The 14,179-nt window shown below is 27.4% G+C and overlaps 2 protein-coding genes across 2 annotated transcripts in view; both read left to right on the forward strand.

Moving 5' to 3' along the window:
• The window catches only part of LOC119675413 (proteasome-associated protein ECM29 homolog), an 8,290-nt gene extending 5,454 nt beyond the window's left edge, over window positions 1–2,836 (forward strand). The window contains exons 17-21 of the mRNA XM_038086611.1: window positions 260–604; window positions 1,008–1,124; window positions 1,186–1,950; window positions 2,013–2,454; window positions 2,522–2,836. Coding sequence (XP_037942539.1) covers window positions 260–604; window positions 1,008–1,124; window positions 1,186–1,950; window positions 2,013–2,454; window positions 2,522–2,730 — 1,878 coding nt within the window. The 3' untranslated portion in view covers window positions 2,731–2,836. The remainder of the gene's footprint in view (window positions 1–259; window positions 605–1,007; window positions 1,125–1,185; window positions 1,951–2,012; window positions 2,455–2,521) is intronic.
• An 8,530-nt stretch (window positions 2,837–11,366) lies between these two features.
• Window positions 11,367–14,174, forward strand: LOC119674550 (cytochrome P450 6g1-like; the record flags this gene model as incomplete). Its single annotated transcript, XM_038085695.1, has 2 exons — window positions 11,367–11,923; window positions 13,551–14,174. Coding segments are annotated over exons 1-2 (1,128 nt in total), but the record flags the coding sequence as incomplete, so codon positions are not given.
• Between the last annotated feature and the right edge of the window lie 5 nt (window positions 14,175–14,179).

The raw sequence follows: 14,179 nt of genomic DNA on the forward strand, positions 1-14,179 counted from the left end.
TGCGCCAGTATCTATGGAAGTAGGTTAGTAAACGAAAAATATTTTAATAAAAATGACGATTTTATTATAGTAAGTTCACTTTAACAGATGAAGTTCCAGAGCCAGAATTAAAAGAGTTATGGTCTCAGCTGTTTCGTGTTATGGACGATATACATGAAGGTACTCGACAAACAGCACAGGGTACAGTTACATTTCTCAGTAAAGTATGTAGAACTTAGTTTATGTTAATATAAATTATTAATATTTTTATTTTATATAGGTTTGCGTTGTAGCTGCTTCATCTGATCATGGTAAATCTGGTTTAGCTGTGTCTTCCTCTATTTTACCATTATTACTTGAAACTGGAGTTACACATACTGTCGCTGATATCCGTAAAATCAGTATTAGAACTATTTCAGAATTGATTGATTCTTCTGGATCTCTTATTAAACCTCATTTGGCTGCTCTGATACCATGTTTATTGAAAGCTACAGGAGAGTTAGATTCAACAAAGTTATCATATTTATCTGCACGGCTTGGTAACGATAACGAAGCTCAAGAAGCTGTTGATTCACTACGAGCTGAAGCAGCAAAGTCTCATCACACAACAGAGACTATAACTAAGGTATATATACAGAACAAATTGAACAAGAATCTAAGACCAAAAACTCTAGTTAGTTATATTATTGTATAGCTGGTATACATTTTCTTCTAATAAAAAGATTCAAGTGAATTTGTGTTGTTAAACTTTAATAATGAAATGAAAAAATTCCTACTTAAAATAACACGAGTCAATAACGACTTTGTGTCAGTTGGACAAAAACGTACCATAGATCACTAATACTCAAAACAGGGTTGTATGGCAAATAATTCAATTACTAAAATTGATACTTTTTGTTGTGATCCACTACTATTCAAAAACCTTTCTGTTTAAAAATACTTTCTTTCGTTACATTTGATTTTAATTTTATTTTAAATATGTCACTTCTTGTTCACTTCTTTTTTACTTTAATTATTACCATTTTAAGTGCGTGAGGTTCTTGGATTATGAATCATTGGAACAAATGACTCCAGCAGTTTTAGAACTAATGAAGACAAGCGTGAATTTGGGTACAAAAATTACCTGTGCTCACTTTGTGTGTTTGGTAAGCTAAAATATATATCGTTTATAGTATTATTGTCTAAAACTCTCTTTATTTAATATAGCTGAGCATACATTTAAGCAAGGAAATGACACCTCTTGTTGCAAAATACCTTGGTGCTTGTTTTGTTGGACTCAAGGATCGTAATCCAACAGTAAGAAAATATAGCGCTAGTGCTATTGGCCACCTAATGGGGAACGCTAAGGAACAGTCAATTAAAAACTTATTTGTAAAACTTGACGAATTATATATGGAAAGTCCTTCCAATCGATCAGTCGTGCAAACAATTCACGCAATAAACAAACGTCATCCGGAACTGTTGAAAGACTACTTAGACAGTGTAATTCCTTTAGTGTTCTTTGCTATGCATGAAGAACAAACAGAAGAAAATAAAGCCCACATTGAGTCTTGGAAAGATTTATGGAATGAAATTAGTCCAGGAGATGCTGGTATTCGTTTGAATTTAAATGTCATAATACCTAAACTAGAGAAATCATTAAATGATGCCAGTTGGCACCGTAAAGCTCAAGCTGCAAATGCAATACACACAATTGCACAGCGTTTGTGGTCTACAATTGGAGAAGATCGTATACGTTTAATAAATTTGCTACTTGTTGGGTTACAAGGACGAACATTTGATGGTAAGCAGCGATTACTGCAAGCCTTAGCTGCACTCTGCAAAGGTTTAGATAACAAACATGAGGTATGCGAACGCCTCATCGAATCAGCAATGCGTGAATGTCGTAAAGAAGAACCACGATATCGCACAAATGCACTATCATCTTTAGGTGACATATTAGAAGAACTAAATGTAGATAGATTTGAGGACGTAAGTTAAAAATCTACAAAAGGTTTTTATATTACATATCACAAATTTGGTTTGAATTCTAGGTATATAATATGATATGGTATTTGCTTGATGAAAAGGATTTACGTAAATCGGAGACTTCTGATGATGAAGATAACAAAAAGGATCTTACTGCAGATGAACGTAATAAACGCGCACAAATCTTTAACAAATTAAAGGAGACAGTTTGTGATACACTTGGAAAATCATGGCCGAAAAATGCCATTGAAACTCAAAACAAATATCAAATAATGTTTGCAGAACGGTGCTCCTTGTGCCTTAAAGATAACACAAGACCGGTTCAAGTCAGTCTATTGGTCGCGCTTACTAAATTTCTTGATCGCTTACGTATATTTGATGAACTAAAAACTGCAGAAGTAAATCAGATAGTGGAGAAAAAACTAAAAGTTGACACTTTACAAACACGTGAAGTGATCGTACAGAAAATTTGCAATGATGTACTTTCCGCTGTCTCCTATGCTGCAGGTAAAACATGATAAATTATATAAATCTAAATAAATATTCCTAATTAAAATATTTTAAACGCTTGCAGGTGTGCCACATACAGGTTTGAGAAAGGAGGCACTTAATATTGTGTTGATACTTATCAAGCGGTTGTCCGAAGCGAATGATATGAAACAATTGCAAATAGTCAAAAAATTCTTTGAAGAGGAAATAGTTAAATTTCAGAAAGATAATGCGCCCGAAGTACGGTGTCGTATTAATGACATTGAAGACAAATTGAGTAAAATCACCTATTAAAGTTGTGGTATAAGACCATAAAACTAACGAACCTTACGAAAGAATTTTCTTAAATTACTAAAATATATTCGTAAATAAAAGGATTTTATGGATAATTTTTCCTAATATAAAACTATTTATTATTTCAAATAATGAACAATCTATACAATCAATTTTTTTTGTAGATTAGATTGCATTAAGTTTTTTTATGGTAGACATAAGTTTTTGTTGAACATCAAATTAAATAAGTTTACACAATGAGATATTTAATAGTAATATTAACATCTTTAGTGATAACTAAGCGCTCATTATCTTCTTTGATACTTTTTTAACACTATCTAATCTCGTATCGAAATGTCGTTTATCTTTTAACAATATATTGATACAATCAACGGTTCTGGGTCTTAGACCATCCCTGGCAACTATGGGGTAATAAATAAGTTAAAAATGATACACGTCTTCTCAATATATTAATTACATCAGATGTGGGAATTTATTTTGTTTCAATTAAATTTGTTATACGTACAATATATTTTAAAATGGTCAATTAAAGATGGTACGCAAAACACACTTAAGAAACAACATGACTGTCATAGTCCATCTATAATAAGAAAACTCAATGTTCCACATAATCGCCGTATTGACACTTTAGTCTCATAGGTAGTAACGTCTTCCAATTAAAAGTTCTTCCAGCAACTACCGTCAAAGTTGTAGGTCAGAGGATGAAATGAGCAAAAAGGAGTATATCTGCTTTTTTTTATCAAATTTGTCCAATATCAATAAAGGCATTTTATGTTTTATTATAGCGATAAACTGGTTATCCAGTTTACTTCCGAAATGGAAGTATTTTTAACTAAGTTTTCCACAATAGTTCGCATACCCTAATAAACTGTAGCATCTACATTTACATTTATTTTAATTTTACTTCTATATATTTATTATTTGTTTTAAATTCTACGCAATTTCTCTGAAATAAGTACTTGCTATTGAATGTTTTTATACAGTAACCAATTATTGAAATTACACATAATTATTAGCAATTTTTTTTAAAGAAATCTGAAAGCTCATCTGTCATACGTCGTATTTTTTGAAGCACATGTTTATGTCATTTCTGTATGATTGTTTGCCATCAATTTTAATAACTGATATTTAAATAACTTAATTACATATATTATACCTGTATGTTTGCACGTAATTAAGTTTCTATATTATCATAACAATTTGTAAATTATAACTGCAAAATGATATTCATTTTACAAAATATCATTAATTACTAGCAAACACAAAACATCGTGTAATTTTCTTTATTGAATAATTGATATTCCACTTCAAATCTTTAACAAAATAATACAACAATAATTATCTTTCTGAAAAATATTTAATTATTTAATAAATTGTTTCATTATTTAACTGGAAAATTATTAGGGTCAATGCACTCTAATCGGTGATTTCGCATGCAATGGATCTAATATAATTTGCAGTTTAAACAATAGAATTGATATACTGCTAAATTATATTAACTGTTTAATATATGTACATAGTAGTGTAGTATTAGATTCAGTTAATATAAAACATTTATTTAGAATCAATTGGAAACAAGTATTCGAAATGAATTACATTCCACATTGAAGTACTTTATTATTAAGTACTTTATTACTTTATTAATTAATTTAGTAATTTATTATTATTTCATAACAAATTTTTCAGAACAGTGTGATTTAAATAAACAAAATTGTGTTATTTAAACATATTAATATTTCTTACTGATATAACAAGATATATAGTGTTATATATCTACTGAAGTAGTTTAGATAATCTATAGCATTCTATAGAATTCTGCTGTCTAGCAGAATGCAAAAATCCAATTTATCAAAATTAAATTATATTAATTAAACTTATTAATTTTTATTATTGATATAACAGCAAAAACAAATTAATAATGATTTCAAATTCAAAAAGATTTAGAGGTATCTTATAAAAATTCGTAAAGCTGATTTTAAACGATTTTTAGAAATAATAAATTATTAATGTTTAATTAAAATCTGTGTAATTAGCTTAGATAATCTGGAAAAAACCATAAATTTTTTTTTGGTTTTTTCATACAAAATCGACTAATAATTCATTAAGTTTGTGAATCAAATAATGAAAACTGACTTGGCATTAAACGCTTTTAACGAATTCGTCTAATTCGTTGGATGAATATATTTTAAAAAATTTTAACATTTGCCAAAGATATAACAAATCTATATAAATACAAATATATTATTATATAAAGATATAATAAATTTGGAAACTTTTTTTCACTTCAAATTTAACCAAAATTTTAATCGCTATAATCCAGAAAATCGGGTTTTGCTATACGATTAAAAGGAAAAACATCTGTATGCCCTCATATGCATACCCAGAAAATAATTTATATAATTATAATAATTTATTGTTTTCTTATTGATATAGTTCTTACTATAATCGTCGCGAGTCGATACAAATGCTATACAGTTGCTTCAGTATTCAATATATTCTGGTAATCAAAAAACCCCTATAATATTCGAATACCCCGCTTTGCGACACATTTTTTAAAAGGGAGTTTATATTTATTAATACTGTAAGAACAATTTGTTATCGTGATACGAACAAAATAAAGGACTATGAAGCTGTCAGACATTTGCAGGCCAAACAAGTTACAAATACTATAAGTCCATTAATTCTATTAATGGAGCTCCTTCTAACCATTTGGATAGAAAATCGGAATCAAAGGGAACACTTTTGAGCCAAATCTTAATTCAGACTTCGCCAATATTCAAACGGTTAACAGATACCTATCTATCAACAAGTGGTCCAAAACCAAAATATTTTTGGGAATTAAATATATGGAGAAATGTGATTCGATTTGCGTCGTATTTTGTCGATCCCAATTAACGACGCAAATCAGGGTATTAGTGTATTATTTTGATGAATGGAAAGTAAAAATCTACTTCTTAACTTGTGGAAGATATTTTAATATTTTAATAGTTATTTATCTATACATAGAGGTACGTTTATGTATTATTAATGTATTAATGTAATGACATGACTGAAAGGTAAAAATTACTATACTTAATTCATCATTTTATCTGAAAGAAACTCCACCATTTCCTCACCACAATAAATTTCAGGTTACGGGTTCCTACGAGGTGAGTTTCTACGAAATTCGAAACCTAACCTCATTATCTGGTTTGTAGCATTTTAATGTTAATAAAATATTTTTCAAATACATTTTTTAATTAAATCCATTGACGAGTTTAATAACAGATTTTTTAAATAAATTCTAGTCAATTACTACCAAAGAATGAACTCATATTGTTATTTGTCAAAAACAGATTGTTTTCATATAATTTAATATAATTTGTTTCTTAAAATTTTGTGTATATTATTAACTTTTGTTTACTTATTCAGCAATCATTTTGTGTATTTTACACAAAAATGTATAATAATTGTTTTCAATCATACGCAGCAATTTAAATACGTATTAATTATAATTATTTTACTTCGTAAATATTTATTACTTATTGCAATCTATCTCAGATTCATGTTTTTGAAATTGTTTTTGTTTAGCTTTATAATTATAATTAATATCACAACTGACTTTCAATACACTAAACTAACATATATGAAGATATATAATACCTATACGAAGATGATCATAATATATATAGATAAAGCTCCGACTTATTAAGCAAATATGAGTTTTTTAATATAAGCCGTAAAAAGAAAATGACGAACTAAAGATATTTTAAAATCTTTTACATTTTTTTTCTATAATAGAATTGACATCTGAGTTCCAAATTACAGTCAAGATAAACCATTTGCTTAAATTGATTATAACTTTACATATATAAAAAAGAAGTATACGTTTAGTGAGTTAGATAGTAACAAGAGCTTTGTTTGAGTCTTTGTTGTTAATTTAACAAAAGACTATATTTATCGATTGCAATCTTAGATTAAAAGATTTATTGTGTATTATATGCTTATTTAATTGGCATTTATGGAGCTATATGTTAGTGTTTAAATAATTGCAACTTAAATTTTTAATCTGATGTTTAAATTGAAGACAAATGTTGACAAGTTATTTTAAAAATGTTGAAGGAGCCATTTTAGTAAACTATGGTTTAATATTAAGAAGCTACTCAGAATATATAAGGAGTATATGATTTGATTTGGTTAAAGATTAAAGATTAATATTTAATGCGTTAAGATAAGTATCTTGAATAATGGATAAAGTTAGTGATGGGGCACTAGAATCTCATTATAAATTTTAAAATGATGGCAGTTGTTTTTTTCCACACTTGAGTTTATTTTTATATTACCAATATCTGTTAGTTAAATTTAAATGTAATATAAATAATAAGATTAATTTTGAATATGCTGCCAAATATTATTTTTTTATTAGTTACTGTTTTACAAGTACATAATTGATTAGGAATAAATAATTTTACTATAAAATATCTACATCGTTACGATAGTTGATATTGCTTTTTATATAAATCGTTAAATTTTGTTTAACAATAATTCCCCTAACTTACCAAATTAAAAAAACCTTTTTTGTTTACTTGATATAACATTTGTGATAAATTTAGTAGAATTTCAATCGATTAAATTTAAGTTTGTTTCAGTTATTTTTTAACTTTTTTTTCTAATTTTTCACAACTATGTATATAGCATGTATAACTAAAACGCGACTAACTGAAATAATTTTTTTTTTGTTGCGTAGTAAATACATACATACATTTTTACATAAATTTATTTATGTTTACCAAAATAATACAAGTCGTTGACATTTTGTAATAGTTGAAGGTAACTTAAAAATACTTAACAAAAAAAATATATATGAGTTCATTAACTTACACAGATATGTATATGTTTATAGATAATACTATGGATTTACGAGTATATTGAGATAATAAAAAATTTATTAAGTACAGTATTTGAACTGATTTCTAGTTCAAGTTAGATCTAGCAAAAGTTATTGTTCACTATTTCCTTGCACCTTATAAACTAATAAATTCACGTTTTTAGTAGAAGCTATTAACGTTTTAAATATGTAGGTATGATATATATAAACATATGTTTGTATATACACTTAAATATACTAATCGAAATATAAACATATATCCTAACTATTGTAGTATTTTGTAAAAAATTTCGTTTCGTATATAAATGAATATATATATATTCTACCATTCAGTAGCTTCTATCGCCCTATCTTATATGGCAATATATACAGGATTTACTATGGAAACTTGCCGTACTTGACAGTTTACAGTAACAGAAACTTATTCAAAAGTTTTTATACAAGGAAAAATTTCGCAATCATATAAAGCTAAACTAGATCTAAAACATATTATACGCGTATCATACGATCTCCATTCATGATCTTGACAACTTTTTGACAATATTCCTCAAAAAAAAAATACTCAGGCATATGAGTACTTACAAAAAATACAATAGCACTAAACGTAATATTTAAAATTCTAAAAGCTAAAATTAGATATTTTTGTTAAACTAAGATGAACTAAAATGTAAACGATTAAATAGACGATTAAATAGTAGTGAAGTATTATCTGATTTGAAAATTAGTCACTATATGTACTATATACGAGTATTTGGATATGATGCATAATCAAATGTCTAAAGCTTTTGCTCAGCCAATCTAATACTATAAGCTCCTCAAGGATCATATATAGTTAATAAATAAAGCTGCCTATAAAACGCAAACTCCTCAAACGAACGACAAAAAGAAAGATATATACGTTTGGCTGTAACACACGGGTGTCTATATATTAAGTGTAGATATAATTAACCAACTTAACATATTTGAAAGAATACTAAGAAATACATCCAGTTTTGGTGAAGTATTCGGAAGTACACTGTAAACAATACAACAACGAATTAGAGAATATAAACAATGGAGAGAATATAGTTAAATTTGTATAGACACAGTGTATTCTGTCGATGAATTATATTAGATTTATGACTTATAGCATTTCCAACAGAATGCCATTCAACAGAATACCGTAATATGTATTGGGCACATGCGGTGAAGAAAATATGTATGACTATAACAGATTGATGACTTGGAAAATGATCTGAAAAGTTTGAACGTGTACAACTATTGTTGATTGACCATGGACCATGTGGTGTAGATAAAAAAGGTGAAAAGAGAACTCATGAAGATCCTAATATAAACATTTATTTAAACAATTATGTTTTTCTTTAAAACCCTAAAGTTTATCAAATCTGCACCCATTTAAATAAAGCTTAGCATTCATATTAAATACTGTGAATAATCATAAAATATCTATTTTGATTGTTCAGTTTATAAGGCAAATAATAAAATACTTACTTCAATAAATTGCTCAGTTCTTAAAACACAAGTATTTTAAATATTTCATTCATCTAACTAAAATACTAGAAACAACTATACTGAGTTGCAATCGACTAAACAAGGAGTTGAAGGATCAGTTTAATAAATAATTTAGATTCCTATGGATGTAATTATTGATAAATGTATATTTTAAGCAATTCGAAATGCTGATAAGATTTATGTATGTAACTAAATTAATTTATTAAGTATTTACAATATTTCAGGTACTTTTAATTACTTGACTTTAGATAAGAAATTATAAGATGTTTACTAGAAGATAACAAACAAAATGATATAAATTTAATTAGCCACGATTTTGATAAGTAGACTTAACTTAAAAACTAGCCGTAACTAACTGAATAGTTCTTAGTTGATTTTCAAAGCATATCTCTACTAAAATAATAAGTATTATTTTCAACAAGCGTATATGTATATATATATATCTCTTGTTCTATATATTTATATATATTTGATTATTTTGATAATATAAATAAATATCATACAAAATAATAGTTTTTTGTAAGTGGTAGATAGCGAATGGACAATGATTTGCAGTAATTTATAAGATATATTAATGTATTACTGGAGAAAGTCTTTTAATCCGGACATAGGTTAATGATATTTAAAAAACATATAATATTCCCTATTACAAGTTTAGATATCTTTTTCGATTTAAAAAAGACACGACATTTCTTTTCTGACTTTAGATTACGTGCAGAGCAGATGGATATATCACTCTGTAAATCATAAAATGTGGAATTGCTCACATCCTTTGAGCCCATAATACCTTTCTCTCCTTAAGCGAAAGTACAACTACATACGACTTAATAATTTTTATAATGAGATGATATTTACCTACATTATTTTTTACTAACAGCAAATGATAGCACAAAATATGTTCTAACTGCAAAGAAGGCTATTAAATTGAAGCTTCCATTTTTATATTAATTGCAAGTGATCGAGAAGTGAATGCTGTTTAGAAACCTCAATCTTAGCATACTAATATTTATTAAAATTATATTGCTACTTATTAATATCAGTAACAATTTTTATTTGTAAAACATTAATTCTTAATAAGATGGAATATAACAAATGAAGCGTGATCTATTAATTTAATATAGACAGTTATTTTTGGCTCACCATTATTAACACTTACATCTTAGTTCCAGTATACAAACACATACTAGACAAATGTTTATGATTACAAAAAATTAATCTGCTCTATTACAATTAGCAAATATATTTTCTTTGCTTCGATTACAGCACTCTAATACTCACTGATATAAAGTGAAAAAAAATAAATAAGGATCTAGTAGTCTGTTATTCTGATAACGACATATATTAACAGTTGTACTTTCTTAACTACCTTCACATCAAAATTAAACTTACTGAGATATATAAGCGATAATTTACAAAAATAATATTTCAGAAGGATGATATTGATTTTAGACACGAAGGCGTACAATGTATTTATATTTGGCACTAGATGGCGAATGTAGTTTTTTTATTAGTTTAATCAGTTTAAAAAATTTAAACAATAAATAACGATATCTTGAGAAGGGCGTCAGGATAGTCTATTATTCGCATATAATCCGTGAATCCTAGGAAAATCTGAATCGTATCTGATTTTACGAAAATAGTTATGAAGGGAAGTGTTGAAAAAGTCAGCAAAAGATATAGCTCAGGTATATTACCATTTGGAACATAATAGATGAACTTACTTTCGGCATGTGCTCTATGAAAGTGCAATATTATAAGATTTTATATACTTTTATTTTGTATTTGTGTAAAGAAATATATAGATTTGAGGATTTTTTTTTCATAATATGACTCGAGTATGTTATGTTAAATTATTATATATTTGCATACTCATTTTTAATATATGTTTAAAACTAGTTCATAACAAATCTGTTCAAATTGATTTATTATATGAAATAATATATTAGGAACACAAAGAATTACAAAAAAAAAATTCTGTATAATTAAAGCATTCATATTTTTTAGATTCGCATATATTTGGATTATCTATGTTTTATTAAAAAATAAAATATAAAATATTTTTTGAAAAATAAGTAAATACTAAAGTTAGAAAAAAATAATTTAGCTACTGTAAAAAATAAACATTTTTAAAATGCCTAATCATTCTACTCATCGTAGCTTCTCTATCAGAATTGGTGAGCGACGCTGATATGACTTGACTCGCCAAAAAATCGTATAAAAACATGCTAAGATCGAATACGAAGTCAGTACGAAAAGTGAAATCATAAGGAAATAAATGTTTAAAAAATAAAAGTATTTGTTTTTAATAAAATGGCGCTGCTGTCGCAATTATTTTCCACAAATTTATTTTCGCATTTAACGGAAGTTCTCGCGGTATCCGTTGTGTTCTTGTCGATAGTTTGGCTCTGGCTACAACATCACTACAGTTATTGGAAACGTCAAAATGTGCCTTACATCAAGCCATTACCATTATTTGGAAACTTTAAGAATGTGATTACTTGGGATGTTGACATCTGTGCACATTTCCAGAACTTGTACAATCATAAAAATGCTATCGATCAACCCGTTGTGGGGTTATTCATGTTTAATAAACCTTGCCTGCTAGTGCGTGATTTAGAAATCGTAAAATCAGTGCTTATCAAGGATTTTAATAAATTTTCAAATAGATTTGCCGCATCGGATCCCCACTCAGACTCTTTAGGGGCCAATAATTTATTTTTTGCCAAAAATCCTAAATGGAAAGAGATACGTGTAAAATTAACACCAGTGTTCACAAGTGGCAAAATGAAACAAATGTTTCCACTCGTTGAAGAGGTAAGTTCGGTTTAGAGAATCCCGGAAATTTTAAAAAAAATTTATTGATATAGAATTCGAAAGAAAAAAACGAATATTAACATATTAGTAAATAAAAAAAAGTATATGTAGTGAAAGTATATATTTAGTATATATATATATGGCTCCATCAAAAGTATATGCAAAACTTCCATCAGGTAACATATTACTCTAATTGATGTGATCTGATTGATGTGAAGAAATGTACGATAGATATTCAATTTTTATATTCTTTAATTTTATTTAGCTGAAGAATAAAGAGTTATAATTTATTATTATAATTATTTTAAAAATATATGTTATATATTATACAAAAAAATATATAAATATAATATCTATTATACATTATTATTTTATATAAAAATTATAATAGGCTTAAATAACAATAATGTTATTTTGGGTTATCCTTACAGATATTATCAAAAAGCCTCATCAGTATTTTTATTTGAAAAATACATTGTCCGTTTATATTAGACCGCAAATGCAAAAACTGAAATCACACTGTTTTAAGTTTCAGAAACACATAACTATATTTTTTAACCCATGATTTAATAGATTACTTCTCTGTTAATTTTTTTTAAATTTTATAACTTTATTTAAATTTATTTAAAATTTATTTGGAATACAAAAAAATAAATCGTGAAATAATGCTATAATTAAAATTAAAAATTTTAACTTTGCTTTAAGGATTAAGTTAGGGAATAACTAACATGAACTAAGAAAAAAGGAATCTAGGTAGGATTTACTACCTATTTTAAAATGTAAAAAAGATACATGTTTGGAATCAAATTTGAAGAGATTCCGGTAGACCAATTGGGCTCAAATTAGATTCTAATGAAGGGCCATCCCAAGAATAGATTTAGAAAATACATTAAAACTATAGAACTTAGAGCGCAAAAGATTAACTATGGTCGCGTTGCTCTGCTCTTTCAGGAACCAGTATCCTGTTTATTTATATTCTATAAAAGACTAATTTAGAACGAAAGAGGTGAACATATAACAATTAATTCATTCTGTTTTCATCATTTCTTCTTCTTGCCTTGTCTTCGGTGTTTTCTACACTCAATAGCAAAGATCCTAACAAACTCAATACACGCTTTCTTAACAAGAGAGAGAAAGTATGTATGAAGTACAAATTGCGACCTATTATCATGTTGTAGGTTACTGCTTGCGTCAATATCATTCTAAAATTATGCCAATAAAATACCAAATACAATATTATGGAAATTATTATTTAACAATCAAAACAAGCGTACTCGTATAGTTTTTTATTAATATATTTTTTAGTTAAAGCTCAAGGCTTGAAGTTCTTTCATTTAAAATTATAAATTGCAAAACATCACAAGTTTAGTAGATACGATTCGAGAAATGTGTATAATTAAGTCGCAGTCATCAATCACTTTTAATGATGTATTAAATAATCAATTTTTTTTAGTTATAATGTCTTATCAAAAAATATTTGCTTACTAAAATGAATAACTTACAAATTGAAAGTGTGCCGAATATGATTTTATTTATATTACTTTTATTTTTTACTTTGTATTTAAGTTGCAATATAATTATTTCGTTGAATCAACAATTCTAATTTTTTATTCTTCTAACTTTACAGGTCGGACGTGAACTTGATAAATATCTTTCCTCTCTACCTATCGATCCAGAAACAAATGCCATTATGAAAGAAGTAAAAGACTTGAATACTCTCTTTACGACAGATGTCATAGCTACGGTTGCATATGGAATACGCGCAAATAGTATGATTAATCCTGATGGTGATTTTCGTACAAATGGTAAAAGAATATTTGAATTTACCAGACGTCGTGCTTTTGAATTTACTGCAATGTTTTTCATGCCTAGCATAGTGAAACTTTTTGGTTTTAAGGTATTTTCGAAGGACACTACAAACTTCTTACGTGAAACTATTAATTATGTTATATCGGAACGTATAAAATCGGGTACCACTCGGAATGATCTTATTGACATACTTGTGAACTTCCGTAAGGAAGCAGAAGCTAGCAAAGATAAGAATCATTTCATTTTGGAAGGTGATTGTTTAGTGGCACAAGCTGCTATTTTCTTTTCTGCTGGTTTCGAAACTTCATCATCTGCAATGTCCTTCAGTTTGTATGAATTGGCGCGCCATCCAAAGCTACAAGAACGCTTACGAGAGGAAATACGTGAAGCGTTTCAAAGTAACAATGGCGTAATAACCTATGACATAATAAAAGATATGAAATTTTT

The sequence above is a fragment of the Teleopsis dalmanni genome, chromosome 2, assembly GCF_002237135.1.
Source record: "Teleopsis dalmanni isolate 2A chromosome 2, ASM223713v2, whole genome shotgun sequence".
NCBI lineage: Eukaryota > Metazoa > Arthropoda > Insecta > Diptera > Diopsidae > Teleopsis > Teleopsis dalmanni.